This window comes from Muntiacus reevesi, chromosome 8 (assembly GCF_963930625.1).
Source record: "Muntiacus reevesi chromosome 8, mMunRee1.1, whole genome shotgun sequence".
Classification (NCBI taxonomy): Eukaryota; Metazoa; Chordata; class Mammalia; order Artiodactyla; family Cervidae; genus Muntiacus; species Muntiacus reevesi.
The window spans coordinates 52,563,602-52,589,603 of NC_089256.1; the positions used below are offsets into that span (position 1 = coordinate 52,563,602).

A 26,002-nucleotide genomic window follows, 5' to 3' on the forward strand; every position below is an offset into this window, starting at 1 on the left:
CATTCTTAGGGATGTTTCCAAACCTGCTTATTAACTCCCATAATGCCTTGAGGCTGGGTTAGTAACCAGTGTCTAAAATGACTATTTTACTTACATGGTCATTATATGATATTGACTGAAGAAAGTAATTTTGCCCTTCTCAAATACTCGAGAAATCGTTGCCAACTTAAATGCTTACTTTTGAAAGCTGTATTCCCCTAAAAAAAATCAATTCAGGATGATATATGCTATCTCAGAATAAGTTATCCTCTCAATTTCCAGATCTTGCTCTTCATTCAGAATGTATTCTTTATTCAGACAACACTAGAAGATGTAAGATTCCTCCTGTCATATAAAGACTAAATATATACTTTATGCCTGAAGAAAGAAAGCCATTTTCAGCAAATGTATAGTCTTGACATGTACATTAGCTCAAACAAATGTTTACCATGTGATTTTCATATATACTTACCAAAGAGCAGATTGAACATACAAACTTGTTTACATTTGGCCATATTTGACCTATAAAGGTGGCCATTTTTGATGTCAACTAATAATAAGGAAATTCTCTGAGAATTTCATTTTCTCCTATATTGTGTTATTTCATGTGTTTTTGGCAAGTTATCACTGAGCCTTTAGTAATATTGCCATTAATCAATACCTCCAATGTATTATTTACTTATAATAGAACACAGAGTGTGTCTTGCATCAGAAGCTCCTTTAGTAACAGCTTTAAAATTTACTCTTCTCTTTATGCAGTTGTGCCTGCCCATCAAACTGGTATAGATGGGAAGCATCTTATCTTATTTTCACTCCAAGATGCATCTAGAATATGTATATACATCTCTAGTTGTTATCTGTTAAACCATTTCAAAAATGTTTCTTCTCCTAGTGTCTACATGCTAAACTTTCAGCAGCAGTGAGCAACCAAAACCCAGATGGACTAGGTTATGATCTGAGCATTAGGGTGTGAGAAACACTGTGATTATGACAGTACTCAGTTCAAACTTGGCCTTGGTGGATCTAATCCAACAGGACTTCTTTTGAAGTGTGTGATCATCTTTGTGGATGTCCTTGGCAGTACTGCCATCATTTCCATGTGATTGATTGAAACAATATACCAGAGCTTTATTCCTCTGGGAATATTTCTCTCCAAGTTATTTTCCTTCAGCTTGATTCTACACATGCTCAGGAGACACCTACACACACACACACATCATGCATGTTAGTTGTGATGGAAATTACTCAAGTGAGGCATTAAGCTATTAATGTTTCTTATCCTTTCCCTCGCAGTTATTATGTAGGCATGTGTGGAGATGGAGCTAATGACTGTGGGGTGAGTAGAAACGACTTCTTCTAATGCAGGGGGTGCATTGATAGCCCTCTGGAGGACCCCATGTCCCCTGGGGTCTGACTTCTGCCAACAACCACATCACTTAGTCATTTTGATGTTTATATTCACTTCTACCAGAGTATGGGTTGGATGTGGTGAAGAGTAAAGTGAGATGAGTCACTTCAGCTGTTTTCTAGCAACTTTTAGAATAATAAAGACCAAGAAAGGCTACAGAGGCTCCCATATTTCAGACCCAAAAGGGACTTTACGAGACTAGGTGGTTTAAATCTTTCCTGTTATAAATAAGGAAATGAGCCTCAGGGAGGTAAATTCTTCTTCTTTTTTTTTTTCTTTCCTTTTTTTTTTTTTTACCTAAAGTCACACAGCTGGTAAAGACTTAGTTGAAGGAAAAATTTGAAACTGATGATAAAGGTTTGAATTATGTGTAAATCGTATTTATTCCTGCCAAATTCTCCACCAGGGTTACTTTATACAATCTGGATTTACTCCCAAATTTTCACACTCAGAAAAATCATAAACTGAATGATTTGGTTATTACATACAATAGCAAGCTGAAATTACAAGATTCTCAGCAGATTACTTTTCTGATACAACAGAAGGCAGTGCATGTTTTATAATCTGAGTTTCAAAGATACAGTTGAAATAGTAGCTTACCTTGAAGATGTATGTATGTCAGAAAATATTTTGGGAGCCAATTTGTGGGAGAAGTAATGAAGAGAATTGTTTTGTATTTCCAAAGCCTATTGTATACTTAAGCTCTGGGTATTTGTTTTATTTCTTTCTTAAATATTTTCTTCAAAGTTCTGTGATAAACTAAGCTCATACTTAGATAGCGATTATGAATTTTTCTGCCTCATACTTTGTGAGAAGGAGCTAGCTGTCAGTCTGCTCTTCAAATCTAGGGTGAGTACACATTCTCACTAATTATGTGGAATTTAAAACAAAACAAATAAATCAGATGTTATACAGGACATAGTCTCTGCCTCTGAAAAGTTAATTACCCGGTGGGGAAAAAAATCATGCATAAAACTAATCCTAACATATAAAGTGTATGGTCATAAATTACATAGTAGAGGTACAAAGTGCTAAGGGAAAAATGAGGAAGAAGGAAATATTCTAATATTCATTGAACATGAACTTAGTGTATACTGGCCATGGTTACCAGGAACTTTGCAAGTTCTATAGCAGTACAGAAATACAAAATCTCATTTTATGTTCATACACTTCTCGTAGGATTAGGGGCTGACCGGCCTGCTCATTGGCTGCTGTCTGCTCGGGGCACTCTCTAAGCAGTTTTCAGTCTTGATGAGAAAAGATTTAGTCTTATTTCAGTGAGACATCATATACCTTGGAATGATTCTCTGATGAGTGTAACCTGGTACCTGCCTCCAGCAAAGGTGCTCAATGTCCCAAATTTCATCCCATCAGTTAGCTGGTTGGCTGGATCAGGCAGCCTGGGAGAAGGTGGGCATTAGATAGTTTTTCCTGTAGTTGATGAAGATGACCTGTTAAATATGAAACTGTGATGGTAAAGGCCTTTACAAAGGTCCACCCAAACACTGTCATCTTTTTAATCGACTTCTCAAATGAGTCCTTCCACTTTCTTAGCCTGTCTACATCCCTTCAACCAACACACACACACACACACACACCCCCCTTCTTCTACCACTGACTCATTGTTGGTGCCTCTTTAATTGGTAACTTCATGTATCCAGGTGGAGGGGCAGCCTAAACAGAGATCCAGCGGTGGAAGGGTACAATACTATCAACTCTATAATGTGAAAAATCGCCTTGAGGTGTTTGAACAGTTAGAGCCTGGCCTGAGGAGTCATGGGTATAACATGGATTTATCATTCTAGGCTTTGAAAATGGCTCATGCGGGCATTTCGCTGTCAGAGCAGGAGGCATCTGTGGCCTCCCCTTTCACCTCGAAAACAACCAACATCGAGTGTGTGCCTCATCTCATCAAGTAAGCTACCTCTTCCCCTTCTATCCTCTGACTGCCCGACTCACTGTTTGGCTCCAGGTGGAATTCAACTCTAATTGAAAGTGACAAATGTCACAGCAGAAACTTGGCTGAAGTGCTGTTGAGAACCAATTAAGGGGAGGGGGCTGTGAGTGCTGCCTGAGATGCTGATAAAATCAACATCTTTTGCTGAGTTTTAAAGAATACATGGCTGTGAATGCTAGTGTTGATATTTTAAAGCCAACTGTATATCTCACTTTTCCTCTCCTTTAGTTTTTTTATGTTGGATGCTTATTGGAACCTTTCTCTCAGGAGTTGGGGATGGAGAAGCAGCAGAAGAGGAATCCGCTACCAGATAGCCTTCTCCTAGTAGTAGTATGTCTTCAAAATACAGAGTAGTGAATATCCAAAATGACTGCACCTACCTTTACTATCACTATTGTCTTAACCTGCTTTGTGTCATGGTGACTACAAAACAGGAGTGCCCAGGACACTCACCTCACTCATGTGGCTCTCTTTAAATATTGTTCTTGAAAATGTGGTGTATTAAAAATGAGACAGAACTTTGCCCTGGAGGACTCACACTCCAGTAAGGGGTATAGAAAGATATATGTAGATATAGTCACATAACACAGAATCTTCTGCCTGAGGAATGAAAGGTGCTCAGTAAATTAGCTTTCCATAAATGAATGTCCAAACAATACAGTCACCCTGCCAGTAGTTCAGAATGATAACTCAAGCTAGGAGGGACGGTTTCAGAGGTAGGTTGCAATTTGAAGGATAGATGGGATGTATGGAAACACTAAGGAGGTGGGAGGGAATTCCAGATAAAGGAAATGGAGAGCCATGTTTAGAAATGGGGCTTTCATTGGAGAGTGCAGGGGCCTGATTGCTAACCTGAGCTGGAAGATTTCTCACATGGGAGCTGTGGAGGTGAAGCTGGAACACCAATTGTGGAGGTCTCATATAGGGGATTCAAACTCCTGGATGGTTGCACCAAGTGCATATTTGATTCATCCAAAAGGCAGTAGCACTTGAACTTCAGATGCTCTTTCTCATGCAAGTTGTGTGATGCATTTATGATTGCAATATGTTGTTTTAAAATACAAGTCAGGATGCAAATTTTCTCTAGTGGCAGATGGCTTAGTAAGTCTTCATGATAGAAACTCTCTTTTATACTTTTATATACTTCACAAATTCATAAAAATTTGACAGAGTTCAGCTCTGTCATGCTGAATTTACCCTTGCTATTCTTGATGCTTACCTAGTCCTGAGAAAATATACTTTAGAGAAGTGATAATGTACAGTTTTAGGTACATGGGTCTACAGGTTTCCATTACTATTCTTTGAAACATGATTGGCTTGTTATAGTTCAAGTCCTTTAGGGCAAGGACTATGCCTTATTAATTTCTATGTCATTGTGCCTCCCATGATACATCAGAGCCTTCGATGAATGTTTGTGGAATGCATTAAGTAAATGAATGAACCACTTAAAATTCACATCCATTTTGAATAGCAGTCATTGTGGAGGCCTTGCAAACATTCTTTATGCTTTACCACTTAGGATTTTTGTACTTTTTTTTTTTTTGATCTGGGTGTTCATTCTCTAGGAAAGGCACATAGCTGCAGAAAAAAGGATGAAATCACAAAGTTTATGTCAGAAAACAATCTAGGTTTCACATGTTTCCCCCTTCTCAACTGGTTTTCTCTCTCTCTTCTGTGCTGAAAATAGAAAGGGAGTGCCTCACAGTCTGGTGGAAAACATTGACCTGAGGTATCCTGGCCTATCTCCGACCAGAACCTTCTCATCTTGCCCAAGACCCTGCATGATTGTTTGGCTCTCTGGGTTTTCCTCCTCATGTCCCTGGTCTGTAGAAAATCTTTGAGCAGCACAGGTGTCCATGTCACTGGGAACTGGAAATCAAGAGTATATGGGCTGCCTCCCACATGGATTCGCTTCTGTCTTGACAAGAGGAGGCTGCAGGAGTACTTGTTGGCCAAGTTCCTCCCTCCCCCGACATGTGCTACCTTGGTCTGACATAATCCATTACTAACCAGACCCAATTAGAAGAATAATAGTTCAAACAGAATTTTTTAAAGAATATTTACCTTTTCCCTTTTTGTTGAAGTATAGTTGACATACATTATATTAATTTCAAATGTACAACATAGTGATTCAACATATATGTATATTATAAACTGATCACCATGATAAGTCTGGTAACCATCTGACACATTAAAAAATCATTACAATATTATTGACTAGGGACTATTTACATTTGATGCTGTGATTTCTACAATTGTCTTTATCTCTTTGTGTTCCCATACCAGCTCCCATTATTACCCTGGGTTCTTCCTGGTGTACTGAAGCCAACAAAGCCCATTTCATCTCAAATACTGGCGTCACATCTACTTTCTTCCTATAATGTGAGAGCACCCAGTCCTTAGCATCATGACTCTAAGGGACTCTAAAACATACCCAAGGAGCAAGTGTTGCCAGGATGAAATGAAGCACAAGCCAGTCAGTACTTGTCACGGTGTATTGTGTTTATAATCTTCTTCATTCATTGAAAGCTTGTTGAAAATAAGGATTGTGCCTGATTAGTTTATATCTTCTGTGACTCTGAGCATAACACTGGTATCTTACAAGCCTTAAGTAAAATCGAGCTTAAAAGTCAATGGGTGAGATGATGGTTTAAGGAAAGAATGAGTGAATGAATAGTTAAATGAATCATTGAGAGGATGAATCAGTGATGAAGTGAATGTATATACCAAAGAAAGAAAGTGAAGTCACTCAGTCGTGTCCGACTCTTTGCGACCCCATGGACTGTAGCCTACCAGGTTCCTCTGTCCATGGGATTTTCCAAGCAAGAATACTGGAGTGGGTTGCCATTTCCTTCTCCAGGAGATCTTCCTGACCCAGGGATTGAACCCAGGTCTCCTGCATTGTGGGCAGACGCTTTACCATCTGAGCCACCAGAGAAGTCCAAGTAAATATAAACAGGCCATTACAATGAACCCCTTTGAAAATATAAGAGACTGGAAGATATGTATCATACAAAACGAATTATTTTTATTTTTTCTTAAACAGAGAAGGCCGAGCTGCTCTTGTTTCATCCTTCGGGGTATTTAAATACTTGACCATGTACGGCATAATCCAGTTTATTGGCACATCACTGCTCTATTGGGTATGAACCAAAATAATTTCTTCCCAATTCTAATTGCATTTACATCTCCTGTTTATTTTGGGTGGGGGTGCAGCTCCTACACAGGATTTAATGTTTTATAAATAAATGACTTTTTTCAAAACAGATGTCTGCAAACTTGGGGACTTGGTATAACTATGCATGAGACACAGAGCTAGAAATGAGTAGATGTGGTTCAGTTTCTGAGAGTGTGGTTTTTCTCTAAATAACCTGAGACACTTGACCTCCTCAAGCCTCTACTTCTTCACTTAAGAGTATGGAAAGAGCTTCAGAGCAGCCTAAATATAACTCAGCAGGAATGCATCAGTCCCCAACTGTGGAAAATTTTTGGCAGACTAACAAGAGATTAAAAAGAGAGAGAAGTTGTTGAATTTGACTTTGAAGGCCTAAAAACTGGAAAGATTCCCATACCAGAGCTTTAGTTCTGAACCTGCCCAGAACCTCTACATATCATTAGTAAAAGATAAGCAGTTTTGTAAAAAATGTTTGGAAAAGACTTTTGAAATGAAATGATAAAAATAATCATCTAAAAATTAGCTAGCTATATGGAAGAAATATGTATAGGTTGAAAGTAATCTGCATCAGGTCAGTGATATCTTGGTCTACAGTAAAGTAATCCATCAGGCTCAGGGAATACTGGGGGCAAGGGGAATTAATTTACTGCTTTCCTGAGACATAGTGATGAAAGAGAGGAACACAGGACCCCAGCCTCGGGTGGGCTACTGATTGTGAGAAGCACATAGAGGCTAAGGGTCTACCAGGTGGATAGAAACAAGAAATTGGTTGGAAGCCAGGAAACCTGGATTCAAGTTATACTTCTGTCCCTAAGAACAAATTCGTTCTTGCCCTTGGCTGAGCTTTTATCCACCTCCGGGAAGTCAGGCTGACTGATTTCTAAAGCCCTCCATAATTCTCTGAAAACTCCCAAAATAAAAAGTAAAGCTGCCTTTGAAAAGTTCTCCCTATTCCATCTCACCCTGCATGTATAATGTTACCACTGAAAAGAATATGAGAAGGAAATGTAAAAAAGACAGAGAAAGACTTGCAGGATGAGAAGAACTCAGAAACCATTTGCATTCTCTGAAAGTTAAGAAATCAGAATTTCAGTTTCAAAGTCTCCATGGATAGAGTTGATTGAAATCAGACCCCGAGTCATTCACTCTGATGGTCTAGATCTAAGTTAAGAGTGTTCTCCAAGAACCTTTGCCTGGAAACATCTTGGCCTTGAGTTCACTTTCTAAGGGGACAGAAATATTTTCATTGACATCAGTGTGATCTGGTAATATGCATAGAGCCAGATTATGACTTAGTGCTCAGTCAACAGCTATGAAGAAAAACTGACCTGTCTGCAAAAGGTGTTGCAAGGCAAGTTCTTGCAGAGTACTTAGCTGACTTGTTTATTTAAATACTTTCAGTGTAAACTGAAAGGAAGTTCTATGTCTACACAAACCTTAGAGGCAGGTGTACCAAAATGAAGTCTGCAATGGGCTTATTTGGGGTAGGGAACTTGTTCAGTTTGTGAAAGTAAATGGGTTTCAAGAGAATCTTGTGAACTCAATCCATGGATAAAGACAGAGAGAAAACCCTGTTCAATGATTTGAAGCCTTGATTTCAAATTTTAAGTGTAAAGTTCCTAGCAAAATTTTCAGGCTTTAATATCTTCTGTCGAGAATTCAGTTACCCAGGCTGAATCTGCAGCTGCCAAAATCACTGTGACCAATAAGAGAGTGTTTCTCAACTGACTGATTCTCATTACAATTAATAATATGGAATTAAGTTAAACACTGGAAAAAGAGTGATTTGGTTTTATTCTATCCAATGAGATGCTAAAGAGCTTAGGTAAATCACTTTCTTCCTAAAACGGGGAGGAAAATAACACTTGCTTCCTGACTGATTTCAAGAAGAGTGTTGGGGATGGTGAAGATGTTTTCATGTCAGAATCCTCACTTATCTTTACTTTTCTTCATTTTCAGCAACTACAACTGTTTGGGAATTACCAGTATCTCATGCAAGATGTTGCCATTACGTTGATGGTCTGTTTAACAAGTAAGATCTTTAGCAAAGTAAACCATATTGTTTGTATTTATCCATAAAATTCTAGAAATACTCATACAAATAAGAGCTTCTGAGAATGACACTTTAACTCCCAGATCTCACTGTGTGTGTGTGTGTGCTCAGTCACTTCAGTCGTGTCTGATTCTTTGCAAACTCATGGACTGAAGCCCACCAGGGTCTGCTGTTCATGGGATTCTCCAGGGAGGAATACTGGAGTGGGTTGCCATGCCCTCCTCCAGGGGATCTTCCCAACCCAGGGATTGAACCCCGAGTCTCTTGTGTCTCCTGCATTGGCAGACAAATTCTTTACCGGTAGCGCCACCTGGGAAGCCCGCCAGACCTCATTACCTATGAACTTTTTGAAAGTGGTGTTGGTAGTAAGATGAGGCTTGAAGTCCTCAGACTTGACATTAGTATATCCTGATAGAAAATAGGTCTTAATTTTATAAAATTGTCAATGTATTCTGAGTTCTTTGTAGGTTTGTGTCTTATAAAAGAAAAATGTACAAGAAATCCAGGAAGGGAAATCTTTAAAACCCAAAGGTCATTTTCCATTATTCAGCTATACTTGTCATTGACATGAAACCAGATTTTTGCTAAGGCCTTTGATGTTTGAGAACGAATGCTAGCTTTTTATTCTAGTGGAATTCTCTCAAAAGCAAGGTGTGGCTCACAGCAACTATTGCTCATTTCCTTCCTTTGAGATGACACTGATAAAGTATTTCCTATCATGGAACTCAAAGCTTGATACTAACTCTTAATAAGAAAGGTGACTACAGAGAGCAAAGAAAAAGAATGACACACTCATCTCTTTTTCCTTGTTCAACAGTAGAAGTGTTATGAAAAATAACAGATAAAACATACAGCATGCAGGATATTAATAACCTTGAGAATTTCATGTAGCATCATAAAACATGAAACTGATATTGAAGTCATTTATTACATCATCACAGTGACAAAATTTACCAGTGTCAGAGATTTAAGTAATATCAATTTTGATTCTTAGGAATGAAATACCTATTCATAATCCATTAAAATACTCTCTAAGTGTTATTAATATTCATATGACTGGATAATTTTCAATCAGATAAATGGATGGGTAAATTTGCTTCTACAATGTTGGCTATGTTTTAAGCAATTTGCATGATTTTCTTGTGAACATGGACAATGATATAAAAAAGAAAAGAGTCTGGTTTCAAGAGCTAGGCTAGCAGGCAGAAGCATGAAAGCGAAGGGTATGGCCATCCTCCATCATTTCCTGTCTCTGTGACCTTTGGCAAGTTACTTACTAAATAAATAATTGATTTATTGGGGCTTCCCAGGTGACTCAGTGAGAATCTGCCTGCTATTGCAGGCAACACAGGAGATGTGGGTTCAGTCCCTGGGTCTGGAAGATCCCCAAAAGGGAATGCAACCAACTCCAGTCAAATTCCTTGGACAGAGGACCCTAGCAGGCTACAGTCCATGGGGCACAAAGCATGGGACACAACTGAGTGACTGAGCACGCACACACACACAAAATTGACTCATGTGAAAGGTCCTTACAGGGTTGTGAGGGTTAGATAGCACAGTGCACGTAGTGTATAACAGTGCATAGCACCCTATAAGCACTCATTACAAGATGAATGATATTGCACTACCCCCATGCCTCATTGTTTTTTTTGAGATGATTGACTAACTTGTTGAGCACTTGAAAAAACTTAAGACTGTGTACAAGTAGACTGTTGGATTAGAAATTCAAAAATACGGGTGGTAGCTTTGCCTCAGAATTGCCAAATGACCTCAAGCAAGTTGTTTTGCGCTTTTGCACACTTAATTTTCATTTTGATCATGAATTTGACCCTCAAAGTGATGAGTATACTTTACTGTTTCCCATGGCAAGAGCCTATGGACTCTGATACCAGTTGCTCACCCTGTGAAACAGCATCTCCTCTCAGAGCAGGCTGAGTGGGAGAGTTGGGATGACTAAGAGCAGAACCACTGTTACTTGTGGGAGTAAAAAGGTGATAGATCAGAAGCACAGTGTTCTTTCCAAATGAGAGCACTTCATTCAATTAGTATGCAACAAATGTGTAGCTGGCTTACTAAATCAGCTAGACTGATGAAGGTGAGAAACACAGGGTGAACATACCTTCTTTTTTTTTTTTTTTGTCTTTTTTTACTTTCTGCCTTTGAACACTATCACTTTCCCATCCCTGAGTTCAGTCGTACTATAGGCAGATCATTTCCAGGTATTGAAATGATCTCATCTTTAGATGTGAAAAGTCCAGATATTATAAATTAACATTTCATATTCTCATCCAATTCAAAGTTTTCTTCCCCAGCTGAAGCCTGACCCATGACTTGGAGTAGGTGGTGTTAGAGAAGGCCTTGGACTCTGTTTTCCTTATGTCAGCTGCTTTCAACCCTGCTTCGGTGAATGCAAGTAGCAGGAGGCCAGGACTTTCTACTTAAATGGGGGAATTGTACTTATCACCTGTCGAGTGTATTCTAACAAGGTAGGCATCTAAACTCAGGCCCTTTGTATGGGGCTCGCTAGTGAGTTCCTGAGTTCTTTAGAGATTCCCTGTGAACTGTCTGAACCAGACCACTCCCTTACATAGGTGGTGCTCTCTCCTCTGACCCCTCAGAATTCCTTTCATTAACTGCCTTCTGGTGGTGCATATCACATAGCCTTTTTCTTCTGCTGGTCTCTCTAACCTCAACTGACTGCCCCATTGGACAAATTCCTTCTGAGACTGCTCTAGCCTGGCTAATTTATAGAGCTTCTGCTTGACCTACTAGACAGATGTGGCACACATTCTCACTGCTGCCCCCTCTCTCTTCCCTTTGATATTACAAGCAGGGCAACGAGCCTTAATCTCCACCCTCACCACTTCAGGACTTTCTGACAGTGGTTCTTTTTTTTTTTTTTTTCCAGTAGAATTTTATTTATTTATTTATTTTTCCATTTATTTTTATTAGTTGGAGGCTAATTACTTTACAATATTGTAGTGGTTTTTGCCATACATTGACATGAATCAGTCATGGAGTTACATGTGTTCCCCATCCTGATCCCCCCTCCCGCCTTCCTCCCCATCCCATCCCTCTGGGTCCTCCCAGTGCACCAGCCCTGAGCACTTGTCTCATGCATCCAACCTGGGCTGGCGATCTGTTTCACCATTGATAATATATATGTTTCGATGCTGTTCTCTCGAAACATCCCACCCTCAACTTCTCCCACAGAGTCCAAAAGTCTGTCCTGTATATCTGTATCTCTCTTTCTGTTTTGCATATAGGGTTATCGCTACCATCTTTCTAAATTCCATATATATGCGTTAGTATACTGTATTGGTCTTTATCTTTCTGGCTTACTTCACTCTGTATAATGGGTTTCAGTTTCATCCATCTCATTAGAACTGATTCAAGTGAATTCTTTTTAATGGCTGAGTAATATTCCATGGTGTATATGTACCACAGCTTCCTTATCCATCCGTCTGCTGATGGGCATCTAGGTTGCTTCCATGTCCTGGCTATTATAAACAGTGCTGTGATGAACACTAGGGTGTGTGTCTCTTTCAGATCTGGTTTCCTCGGTGTGTATGCCCAGAAGTGGTATTGCTGGGTCATATGGCAGTTCTATTTCCAGTTTTTTAGGAAATCTGCACACTGTTTTCCATAGTGGTTGTACTAGTTTGCATTCCCACCAACAGTGTAAGAGGGTTCCCTTTTCTCCACACCGTCTCTAGCATTTGTTGCTTGTAGACTTTTGGATAGCAGCCATCCTGACTGGCATTTAATGCTACCTCATTGTGGTTTCGATTTGCATTTCTCTGATAATGAGTGATGTTGAGCATCTTTCCCTGTGTTTGTTAGCCATCTGTATTTCTAAACAGACAAAGGATTAATCTCAAAAATATACAAGCAACTCCTGCAACTCAATTCCAGAAAAATAAATGACCCAATCAAAAAATGGGCCAAAGAACTAAACCAACAGTGGTTCTTATGATTTGCTCTCATTTGTGTTGTGATGCTGAGACTAAAACCACAGTTCTTACTGCTCCTAACAATTCTATTAAGGAATCTCTTCATCATCTCTATGGTTTTCTCTTATATAGTCTGTACATAGGTAACTGGGGGAGGGAGGATGACCTGTTTGCTGTTGAAGGACCAGTATGAATCCCTGTTAGTAGGTACGATAGCAATATGGTAGACATCTCTCTTGACTTTATTTTATTTTATTTTATTTTTAAATATTATTTTATTAGTTGGAGGCCAATCACTTCACAACATTTCAGTGGGTTTTGTCATACATTGACATGAATCAGCCATATAGTTACACGTATTCCCCATCCCGATCCCCCCTCCCACCTCCCTTCCCACCCGACTCCTCAGGGTCCTCCCAGTGCACCAGGCCCGAGCACCTGACTCATGTATCCCACCTGGGCTGGTGGTCCGTTTCACCATAGATAATATACATGCTGTTCTTTCAAAACATCCCACCCTCACCTTCTCCCACAGAGTTCAAAAGTCTGTTCTGTATTTCTGTGTCTCTTTTTCTGTTTTGCATATAGGGTTATCGCCACCATCTATCTAAATTCCATATATATGTGTTAGTATACTGTAATGTTCTTTATCTTTCTGACTTACTTCACTCTGTATAATGGGCTCCAGTTTCATCCATCTCATTAGAACTGATTCAAATGAATTCTTTTTAATGGCTGAGTAATATTCCATGGTGTATATGTACCACAGCTTCCTTATCCATTCATCTGCTGATGGGCATCTAGGTTGCTTCCATGTCCTGGCTATTATAAACAGTGCTGCGATGAACATTGGGGTGCACGTGTCTCTTTCAGATCTGGATTCCTCAGTGTGTATGCCCAGAAGTGGTATTGCTGGGTCATATGGCAGTTCTATTTCCAGTTTTTTAAGAAATCTCCACACTGTTTTCCATAGTGGCTGTACTAGTTTGCATTCCCACCAACAGTGTAAGAGGGTTCCCTTTTCTCCACACCCTCTCCAGCATTTATTGCTTGTAGACTTTTGGATAGCAGCCATCCTGACTGGCGAGTAATGGTACCTCATTGTGGTTTTGATTTGCATTTCTCTGATGATGAGTGATGTTGAGCATCTTTTCATGTGTTTGTTAGCCATCTGTATGTCTTCTTTGGAGAAATGTCTGTTTAGTTCTTTGGCCCATTTTTTGATTGGGTCGTTTATTTTTCTGGAATTGAGCTTCAGGAGTTGCTTGTATATTTTTGAGATTAATCCTTTGTCTGTTTCCTCATTTGTTATTATTTTCTCCCAATCTGAGGGCTGTCTTTTCACCTTACTTATAGTTTCCTTTGTTGTGCAAAAGCTTTTAATTTTCATTAGGTCCCATTTGTTTATTTTTGCTTTTATTTCCAATATTCTGGGAGGTGGGTCATAGAAGATCTTGCTGTGATTTATGTCGGAGAGTGTTTTGCCTATGTTCTCCTCTAGGAGTTTTATAGTTTCTGGTCTTACATTTAGATCTTTAATCCATTTTGAGTTTATTTTTGTGTATGGTGTTAGGAAGTGTTCTAGTTTCATTCTTTTACAAGTGGTTGACCAGTTTTCCCAGCACCACTTGTTAAAGAGATTGTCTTTTTTCCATTGTATATCCTTGCCTCCTTTGTCAAAGATAAGCTGTCCATAGGTTCGTGGATTTATCTCTGGGCTTTCTATTCTGTTCCATTGATCTATATTTCTGTCTTTGTGCCAGTACCATACTATCTTGATGACTGTGGCTTTGTAGTAGAGTCTGAAGTCAGGCAGGTTGATTCCTCCAGTTCCATTCTTCTTTCTCAAGAGTACTTTGGCTATTCGAGGTTTTTTGTATTTCCATACAAATTGCGAAATTATTTGTTCTAATTCTGTGAAAAATACCGTTGGTAGCTTGATAGGGATTGCATTGAATCTATAGATTGCTTTGGGTAGAATAGCCATTTTGACAATATTGATTCTTCCAATCCATGAACACGGTATGTTTCTCCAACTGTTTATGTCCTCTTTGATTTCTTTCATCAGTGTTTTATAGTTTTCTATGTATAGGTCTTTTGTTTCTTTAGGTAGATATACTCCTAAGTATTTTATTCTTTTTGTTGCAATGGTGAATGGTATTATTTCCTTAATTTCTCTTTCTGTTTTTTCATTGTTAGTGTATAGGAATGCAAGGGATTTCTGTGTGTTAATTTTATATCCTGCAACTTTACTATATTCATTAATTAGCTCTAGTTAAATTGGCACTTACCTTTCTTTGTCCTTGGACTTCCCTGGTGGCTCAGATGGTAAAGAATCTGCCTACAATGTAGGGGACCTGGGTTCAATCCCTGGTTTGGGAAGATCCCTTGGAGAAAGTATTGGCTACCCACTCCAGTATTCTTGTCTGGAGAATTCCATGAACAGAGGAGCCTGGCTGGCTATCGTCCATAGGGTCGCAAAGAGTTGGACATGACTGAGCAAATAACACTTTCATTTTCACTTATTTTTTCTTTTCATTGTCCTCAAATATGAGGCTCAGCAAAATTCTTCAGACAAGAGGAGAATCTTCATTCAACCTCACCTCAGAAAACTGTTCGTCTCCTACTGTGTGTTAGGCACATAAGTACCTGGGCATTAAAATGTTGATCACTGATATATAGAGTTTAGTGGAGAATTCACATACATTAATGGATGAAATACAAGTCAAAAATAGTGAGTACCAGGAAGCAACAGATGCTCTGGGAGTTTTGGAAAAGGGGAGTTTGTTTTTGATGATCTGTAGTTAGGGATGAGACAGCAATGGAGAAAAGAGAGATACTAGGGTTGGCTTCATGGAAGAAGTAGCATTTGCACCAAAATAAGAAGACTGGATAGATTTCAAATACCTTTTACCAAAAGAAGGGCATTTCAAGTAGAAGGAAGCAGCATGAGCAAGAAAGAGCTGATAAATATAGGGCATGAGTTTTTCAATTTGACCACACTGTAGGGTATGTGGAAAGAACAGCAGGAGATAAAATTTGAAAAAGTAGGTTGGGTCAGATCACAGAATCTTGACTGCTAGGCTGAGAACTGTGAACATATATCTGCCGACATTGAGTCATGGACGATCAATGTGAAATCACTCTCATAAAGCCATCTACATTTCCAAGTTACCAGGTTAGGGTTTTGACTTTCAAGCCTGAATTAGTAGAAGTTACCAGGTTAGGGTTTTGACTTTCAAGCCTGAATTAGTAAGGGACAAAGATAATGTCATCACAATATGCTAAGTGAAATAAGATAGAAAGACAAATACTGTTGCTTATACCTGGAATCTAACCTATAAGCTAGTGAATATAACAACAACAAAAAAGCAGACTCACAGACATAGAGAAGAAACTAGTGGTTACCTGGGGTGGGTTATAAGGTACACAATAGGGGTGGGAGTGTAGGAGAAACAAACTACTGAATGTAAGATAGGCTTCAAGGATAAATTGTACAACACTGGGAATATAGCCAATATTTTGTAAGAACTGCAAATGGAATGGATTGTAACACTTAAAAATTGTATAAAAACTGACAAAATTAATTTAAAAACCATAATGAAATAACTCTACCAGTATATTCTCTTGAAAAAGTGTTTTAAAAAGATAATACTATCATATTATTTATTTATTTACTTGTTTATCTATCCACACCCCACATTGTCCCCACAAGATGTTAAGGCAACATACAAAGGCTGCTAATAAGACAAGATGGGCCTCCCTGATAGCTCAACTGGTAAAGAATCCGCCTGCAATGCAGCAGACCCCAGTTCGATTCCTGGGTTGGGAAGATCCCCTGCAGAAGGGAAAGGCTACCCACTCCGGTATTCTGGCCTGGAGAATTCCATGGACTGTATAGTCCATGGGGTCATAAAGAGTCAGACATGACTGAGTGACTTTCACCACCACCAGTAAGATATAATATATGAAGGAAAAATCTCGGACCAAAGTAAGATGGAGTCAGAATAGTCAATTAAGAAAATGTGTGTCTTGGGAATTCCTTGGTGGTTAGGACCTGTTGCTTTCACAGCCAGGGTTCTAGGTTCAATCTCTGGTTGGGGGATTAAGATTCTGCAAGCTGCACCAGTGCCAAAAAAGAAGAAAGAAAGAAAGAAAAAAAAATGCACCTCTTGAAGTCCCATTTGACTCTCTTAGGTATAGAAGCCATCTTGAAAGGAACTTGTTTACCTATGTCTCTGTTCTCTTCAGTAAGACCCACTCAAATTAGAACAAGAAAATTGAAGAAGGAGCATGTTTAAGACTACAATTCTCACACACACAAAAAAATCTGAGAACAGAAACTTGGAAGAACCTGGGGCCTGAGGAGGGCTAGAATTTTCTTTCCTTATTTCCAAGAGACCATCTTCTGTCCCTCTTCTTCTTTCTAACCTTCCTGTTTTCAACTGACTTCTACTCATTCACTTTGCAAATGACCCCAAATGGTAACTATTATTGGGTCTCCATAACCTTTCTGCTTGTCCTCCTACAGCCAATTAGCTCAACCTCTCAGTGTCGCTTGCAAATTGCTTAGAAAGAAAACTGATCACCTTCACTTGGGTAAGTTGCCCACTCTAGGTCAATCACTTTTATGAATGAGGGAAGCGTCATGTAATTCAGCTCCATTTGGGCAATCACTCCAGCATACGGGAGAAGGCAGTGTACAGAGAAGGAGGCTGTAGGGAGGATTTATCCATCACATAAATACATCTCAAGTTTCATCTGTGAGTCCTTTCTGGGCCTTGGGCCTCTTGAAGGATCTAATGAAAGATAATGATTTTTTTTCACCTTAGAAATTTCCTGACACATGCTCAAAATTTTGCATTGTTTGGGTGGGTTCATTAGCCTCCTAAATTTAGACTTACATGATTTGAAATGTCCATAATAAAAAGTAAGCCAACTATTTAGGAGAAACAAATATACATAATATCCAGGTGATGATGAGCAATTAAAAACTATACTTTGAGAATAGACTTTGAAGCTGCTAAGTCCTCCCATACAGCAGGCTCTATGCTAGGTTCAGTAAAGGACAGACAGTGAGCAAGACAGGATTTCTTTCCTCAGGAAGCTCACAGTTGGCTAGGTACATACATACTTTACCATTTGAGCCAACATGAAGGTTTACAATCAGACAGACTTACATCACTACCATGTGATGCAAGGATTCTACTTCTCCAAACATCAGTTTCTTCACCTGTTAAGTAGGAGATAAATACGTATTTTGCATTGTTTGCATTGTTTCTTAAAGAAATAGTGACAATATTTATAAAACACTTAGCACAGCCTCTGGACCTAGTGAAAGGGCCTCGCTGGTGGATCTTACAATAAAGAATCCACCTGCAAAGCCAGAGACCTGGGTTCAATCCCTGGATCAGGACGATCACCTGGAGAAGGGAATGGCTACCCACTCCAGCATTCTTGCGTGGAGAATTCCATGGACTAGTAGGGAGTATAAAATGGTTGTCATTATTTTTATTAATAGTCAAGTATACAAGTATATTTCCCTATCAGAAAGTATTAAACATCTTTAAAACAGAAAAAGTTAAAATAATCTTTCCATAATAATCTGGATCAATCAGCTATTGTGCCAGTAATGCTGTATAATAAACCACCCTCAAAACTCGGTGGCTTGCAACACACACTTATGCTTCCGTGAGTCGACTGTCATTCAGTTGGTCTAGGTGGGCTCATCTGAGCTACTCTGCTTAGGATGTAGATTAGATAGTCTTGATCCAGGTTCTGGGCTTAACTGAGGTTTGTTTCACAATTTTCTTTCTGAGGCCAGGCTGAATAGACAGACCTGGGCATGTTATCAGTGTAGATCAAAGAGAGCAGAGTCAGAGAGCAAGCCGAGCCACGCAAGTATGCCTCAAAACTCTGCTAACTAGTACATTACCATATGTAAAATAGATAGCCGGTGGGAATTTGCTGTATGTTGCAGGGAACCAAAGTCAGTGCTCTGTGACAACCTAGAGGGGTGGGGTGGGGAGGGAGGCTCCTGAACGAGGGGACAAGGTTATGCCTGTGGCTGATTCATGTTGATGTGTGGCAAAAACCATCATGATATTGCGAAGTCATTATCCTCCAATTAAAAATAAAAAATAATAACCCTGCTAACATCTCTTTGGCCAGAGAAAATCACACAGTAAAAAATGACGTTAAGGGGAGATAAACTACACCCTTTCACAATGAGATGAGACCAATAATTCAGTCTCTCACAGTCCCTGTGTAAAAGAAAAGGCAGAAATTACAATGAGCATCCAAAAAGGAGAAAACCAAATAGGTAGACGGCAGATGCACAGAGATGCGGCTACGTGTCTCTCCAGTACCCACAGGCTCTACATGAACTCTGTGGTCACATTCTACCTTGGATATTGGATGACAGAGAGAATTCCAAGCACTGCAGCCTCTGCCTTCTCAGCATTGAACACAGTCCACCTTGTCTGCCTTGTGAGCCCATGCAATAACTTCTGACACCAATTACCTGGAGTTGGGCCAAACCTCACAGCCTTCATAAGACTGCCTTCACTTCAGATATCAGCTGTAAGTTTGAGAGTACCCATGCTACGAACACCTCTGATCTGCTGGTTATTAATGTAGGGGTTCTTACTAGTCCCTCAGAATTCAATCATGCACAGCAACAACTCATAGAACTCAGGAAAGGGCTGTTTAGCTTATTACAGCTTTATTATAGCAAAAGGGTACAAAATAGAGCCAACCTCTTGATGAAAGTGAAAAGGGAGAGTAAAAGTTGACTTAAAGCTCAACATTCAGAAAACTAAGATCATGGCATCCAGTCCCATCACTTCATGGCAAATAGATGGGGAAACAGTGGAAACAGTGGCTGACTTTACTTTTCTGGGCTCCAAAATCACTGCAGATGGTGATTGCAGCCATGAAATTGAAAGAGGCTTACTCCTTGGAAGGAAAGTTATGACCAACCTAGACAGCGTACTAAAAAGCAGAGGCATTACTTTGCCAACAAAGGTCTGTCTAGTCAAGGCTATAGTTTTTCCAGTAGTCACGTATGGATGTGAGAGTTGGACTATAAAGAAAGCTGAGCACCGAAGAATTGATGCTTTTGAACTGTGGTGTTGGAGAAGACTTGAGAGTCCCTTGAACTGCAAGGAGATCCAACTAGTCCATCCTACAGGAGATCAGTCCTGGGTGTTCATTGGAAGGACTGATGTTGAAGCTGAAACTCCAATACTTTGGCCACCTGATGCAAAGAGCTGACTCATTTGAAAAGACCTTAATGCTGGGAAAGATTGAGGGCAGGAGGAGAAGGGGACGACAGGATGAGATGGTTGGATGGCATCACCGACTCAATGGACATGAGTTTGGGTAGGCTCTGGAGTTGGTGATGGACAGGGAGGCCTGGTGTGCTGTGGTTCATGGATTGCAAAGAGTCGGACATGACTGAGCGACTGAACTGAACTGAAAGGGAAATACATAAGGGCAAGGTCTGGGAGGATCTCATATGACATTTCCATTGGACTCTCCCTCAGGAAGCAGTTTGCCTTACTCTCCTGCCCAATGATGTATGGCCATATTCAGAATATTGGGGAAAAAAAGAGACACTCACCTGAGCTTTAGTGTAGGGAATTTTTACTGAGGTTTCATTAAATAGATATGATTGACTGAACCATTGGCCATAAGTTGAACACAGACTTCAGCTCTCCTCTTTTCCCCTGAAGGTTTGGTTGATAGCAAGTGGCTAAAAGCCCCCAGCCCTCTAATCACAGTTGCTATATTGGGCATGGCCAACTCACACATCCTGAGTCATCTCATGAGCACAAACTCTCTTCAGACCCACTGTGAACAAAAAAGATATTCCTATCAATCAGGAAATTCCAAGAATTTAGAGGATATATCCCAGGAAGTGAAGACAAAGGCCAGCCAAACTGCTCACTCCAAGAGTCCAGAGGTGACCTCCCAGGAATCTGAGATAAAGACTAGTCACTATAAAGAAGACTTTTTTATTATTTATTTAATAATCAAGGCTTTATTATACACCCCATGTGTTTCCTAGTGGGGCTCAAGCTCTTTGGAAGCAGATGAGATGTTCTTCTTACCTTTGCATATCTCGTAGCCTCTAGCTCTACACCCTTCTGGAAAAAATTGGTTAAATTAGTAAAGTTAAAGCTTTAGACAGCCAGAGAGCTTTAGATAAATGAGCTGCAAGAGCTTTTGGAGATCATTTAGACATTCCCACACATCTGGAAGCCCCAAAGGGGCTTCCCAGGTGGCACTAGTGGTAAAGAACCTGACTATCAGGGCAAGAGACGTAAGAGACATGGGTTCAATCCCTGGGTTGGGAAAATTCCCTGGAGGAGGGCATGGCAACCCACTCCAGTATTCTTGCCTGGCGAATCCCATGGACAGAGGAGCCTGGTGGACTACAGTTTATATAGGGTTGTAAAGAGTTGGATGTGACTGAAGCAACTTAGTATACATGCGTGAGAAAATGAAAGACTAAAGATGGTCTGTGAATACCCCAGACCATCACTGAGCAAGCTAAAGACCCACTGTGAACTTCTATTATCCAACGCTGGATGCTCATTCCCCAGTGCCCTGTCTCCACAGCAATGAACACAGCCCTAAGGATATATACCCCTCTTTCTTACATCAAAGGAAGCAGTCATAAGCTATGAAAATGAGAGAAGTGACAGATGTAAAGAACTGAAACATCCTCACCTCTCCAGCCTTCTTTCCTGATCTGCCCTGAGAAGTGAAGCACATTCCATTTTCATCAGTTTGCTAGAATATGACTTCTAAGATGGATGTAATCGTCTTTTGTGTGTGTGTGTGTGTGTGTGTGTGTGCAGTGTGTGCTTAGCCACTCAGTTCTGTCCAGCTGTTTGTGACCCTATGGATTATAGCTCGCCATGTTCCTCTGTCCATGCAATTTTCCTGGCAATGATACTGAAGTGGGCTGCCATTTCCTCCTCCAAGGGATCTTCCTGACCCATTGCAGTGGACGCTTTCTTGCTGAGCCACTGGTGACTGCCCATTGCCAACCCCAAATGTTAAAAAACAAATACTAGGACCAAAATATAGTTTAACACTCCCATCTAAAGGCAATATTTTAAGTTTCTTTTACTAAGTCTAATGCACTCTAGCAGTTCTCCATTTGCACACTTCTTCGGGATATAGCAGAACACACATATAGCGTCTATCCTGGTACACTGAAGTGCTCAAAGAATGTTGACTGAATGAATAATAGAGTGAATGTTTTTGCTTTTTTAAAAATTTCTGAGCATATGAACATTAGTCCAACTAGATGCCTCCTTACTGTCTAGAACTTAACTCTCCACTTCCTCATTGTCCTTCAGAGATAACAGTACTCTCATCCAGGTGGGAGGCCATCTTTTATATACCATCCTGACCGATCTGGTTGTAAAGAAAATATCTGCTCCATGCAATGGTCCATGTATTAATTCTAGAACTTTTGAATCCATCACTTTTCATTTCTGAAGATGAAACCAAAGCATGGAAGAGGCCAAAGTTGGTAGACCTGGTGTGCAGCTGGGCAGTGAACTTACCTAGATGTAAACCCTCCGTGCATGTTTCCTGTATCTGGACCCTAATGCAGGACTCAGAATAATATGCATCTCAATCTTGTATTCTCAATAATGAAATTGGACCTAGGAAAAATACATCTGTCTTTCAGTGAGCGCGACGCACGCGTACCCGAAACTGGCTCCATACCGACCATCAGGACAGCTTCTCTCTCCGCCTTTGCTGCTGTCAGTTGTTTTGAACACCTGCTTCAACTGCATTGTGCAGGTCTGTGCATTCCTTTTGCTGAAGCAGCAGCCCTGGTACTGTGAGGTCTACAGATACAGGTAAAGTTTGCTTCCTTAGTTTTCCTTTCTGAAGGTGGTGCAATGAATATCTAATGATCCTGTTCAAATTAGTTTGAAATATATCCAAAAATTTTGATTAACCAAAGCTGTTTCTGTACTACAAAACATCAGTGATGGGACAGAACACAGGACAGAATCAATGGCTGGAGTCCTGGGGTGAGCTCTGTGGAGTGGGTGGGGAAAGATCTCCACATTGGCTGTGGATATATAGATGTAATAGTTACTTGACTGGATGAACGAATTCACTCCCTGGTGGTCTGGATGTTATATAAGCCAGAAGTTGGCAAACATCTTTAGTAGAGGGCCAGATAGTAAAAATTTTGGGCCTTGTGGGCTCTGTGGTCTCTGCTGCAACTACTCAGCTCTTCAGTTGCAGTGAAAAAGCAGCCAGACACAACACATAAACAAGGCAGTGTGACAGTGTTCCAATAAAACTTTATTGACAAAACCAGGCGTCAAGTCAGATTTGGCTGATGGCTTAAGTCAACAGGCCCCTGCTATACAAAACAGATTTGTTTATATTCGTTTCAGTTTTTCAAATGAATGTTAAAATTAAAAATTTGTTGATGGTATCAGTGTTCTGATTTTACTGTAGACTCAGGGCAAATCTCTTCACCTCCCAGGGCTTTAATTTCCTTAACTATAAATTAAGGGTAAGATGAGGTGAACTTAGATGCCCAAACTGTTTTTTCTGACAAAGCCTGCCTGATCTCCAAAAAAGAAGGGCAGAAAGAGCTGATCTTTTTGGAGTAGGGCTTGTACAAACTCCCCTTCACTCCTCTGTCATCCTGAAGGCATCAGAGCCCCAGGGATCAGTGGAGAGATTGGAAACTACAAAATGATGTCTAAGATTGTCACTTAGAACCCAAATTCAGCAATTCAAGTATTACTTAGAGTATAGAGTTCATTTTTATTTCAAAACCAGATTTTGCCACAAAATGGAGCACATGTATTCAGAGAAGTAGCCTTCTGATTGAATCTAGGAGGCAACTTGGGGTAACCAAAAGGGTGAAGGATGGATGGTCCTGCCTTTGTCATTAACTACTCAACCGTCTTATCTGCCATGCAAGTTTATTAGATTAGATATATTTTGGTGTTAAACTCTGTAATTCAGGCCTTCTAGTCTATCTATTCATTTTGTGCTAGAAAGCTTTGTGACTGTTGATTGCGTGCTTCATTAATGTATTCTGCAGGCACCAACTGAACATCTACTATATGCAAAGCACAATTTGGGAGTCTAGGAAGTCTAGGATAATAAGACTTATGCCTTGCATTTGAATTCACTATTGAAAAATGAATTGTATCTATAAACAGTTGTAATAGTAGCAAAAAGTTTGAAATTAAACAAGAAAGCCGATGAAAACAAATTTCTATATGGGTTTGATTATTGAAAAAATGAAGATCTCAAATGGATCAGTCAACACTGGGAAAGTCCATATCTTAAATATTTTTCTAAGAAAATACCATGTGGCATCACTGTGCTAGGTGCTAAGAATTTGCTATATATTTGAGTAAAATAAACAAGCAAAGGGAAATAAACCCAGAAGTAAAATTTCACATTCAAAGAACTCTCATCCCAAGAATGGAAAATAAAAATATGTGAGTGAATAATTGCAAAACAATGAGCTAAATGCATCACTAGAGAGAAGACTAAAAGGTACTAGTTATGCTCACCACTGAATGTAAGGAGTTTCAGATAGAAATAAGATGTCTGAACTCAGAGGTGTGCAAAAGGAGAAAAGGAATATTCTCCTATGATTGGAGTATAACGAGCAAGGGAAGTCTGGCAAAAGATAAGGCTGGAAAGGTTGACTGAGACCAGAGTTTGAAAGTCTTCTTGGCCTGCTTAAGAAGTTTGAGTTTAATTTGTTAGCAAAAGAGAAACACAGACACAGCAGGAGATTGTTCAAATCCTCATGGAGAGGTTTTGGTTGTGTGAGGAGAGTGGATCAGAATAGGCAGATTCCAACTCAGGACCCATGTTAAGAGATTTATATAAGTCCACAAAAGGAAACACACCATGCACGCATACATACACATAGAGTTCATACGCTCTGAATTGAAAGGAATTTCACTGGAAATTGTCATCCAAGCTCTTTCAAGACAGATCATTTGTTCTAGATAGCCTTCTGGACAAAGAACAATCTTGACTTCCTCTGCAGTTTATTTCTGCTTTGCCACTGCAAGAGGTGAACAAAATATATCCTGGTAGTTATTTGCTGAAATAGCTTGCAAGGTGAGGTCCCTGGGTCATGATTAGTTAATTTTTTCCTACTGGCTAGATAAAAATGCAATGAACGTTTCATAAATGCTGGTTATTCTTTTCTAGTAAGTGCTTTCTGGACAGCCAGAGTAATTTCTCAACGAATGTGAGTTTGTCAAGAAACTGGACTGGAAATGGAGCATTGGTTCCTGGCTCAGTTTTAAGCTTTGAAAGTACCACGCTGTGGCCCATCACCACCATCAACTGTATCACAACAGCATTTATCTTTTCTAAAGGCAAGCCATTTCGAAAACCTATCTACACTAACTGTAAGTGTGAAATTTAAGTTTTCTTTTCAAATATGTTTTTTCCCTACTCTCCCACTATCCCCAGAGTTGCAAACTACTGATGAAGTGATTGGCCGAGAAGGAAACAATTGCATTACTCTAAAATTGAGTACTGAACCATAATTATCACAGGCGGTAAAAAGCCCAAGGGCAGAAACATGTTTATGTGCAGATAAGCATGTGCTGTATTGAAGAATCATGAGTCCTGTCCTAATTTGAGTATTATTAATTTATTCATACTTTCTTTTACATCTCTTAGTACATATTTGTGACTTTCTCCATTATAGATCCCATCCACTTATTTTAAAAACTTATCTGCTTTTTGCATTTTTTTAATACAGTGATTGACTTTTTTCTCATTATATTTTCTAATCAGTGATCACAAATACACATGAATGATATAGTGTTGTTTATAATGTTTATTTTCTATTCAGCATCCTTTCTGAATTTTGCTATTAGTCTTTGCTATTTGAGTGTTCTAGAAAGGTAATTACTATCATCTGCAATTAAGAATGTTTCACAGGGAATTCCTTGATAGTCCAGTGGTTAGGATTCTGCTCTTCCATTACAGGAGCCATGGGTTCGATCCCTGGTTAGGGAACTAGGATCCCACAAGCCACATGGCATTACCAAAAAAGAAAATAATATTCCTTCTTCCTTTCCAATAGCTATAATGCTTATTTATATATTCTGTTTTAGTGTATAACTCAGAATTTCCAGGACAATGTTAAGTAATACTGGAAGCAGCAGATAGTTCTACTCCTTCATAAAAATACTTCTAGTAATTTTTCATTTATAAATATGGTTTTGAATTATGGTTCAAGGTGGGCCACATCATGTGAAGAAAAATACCTATTTCCAGTAAACCAAGAATATGTTTTAAAATTATAAAATGGGAGATGTATTTCATCAACCATCTTCCTTATATCCTACCCTTCATCCTTACTACTAGGATGATTATACTTGTTTTCTATTTTGACCTATAGCTAGAACACATTACATTAATAAACTTATTAAAT

General features: G+C 39.5%; 1 protein-coding gene across 1 annotated transcript in view; it reads left to right on the forward strand.

Moving 5' to 3' along the window:
- Nucleotides 1-26,002, forward strand: part of ATP13A5 (ATPase 13A5) — a 115,083-nt gene that overhangs the window by 80,855 nt on the left and 8,226 nt on the right. The window contains exons 22-27 of the mRNA XM_065942117.1: nt 1,273-1,315; nt 3,193-3,302; nt 6,391-6,487; nt 8,479-8,551; nt 22,238-22,412; nt 24,763-24,965. Coding sequence (XP_065798189.1) covers nt 1,273-1,315; nt 3,193-3,302; nt 6,391-6,487; nt 8,479-8,551; nt 22,238-22,412; nt 24,763-24,965 — 701 coding nt within the window. The remainder of the gene's footprint in view (nt 1-1,272; nt 1,316-3,192; nt 3,303-6,390; nt 6,488-8,478; nt 8,552-22,237; nt 22,413-24,762; nt 24,966-26,002) is intronic.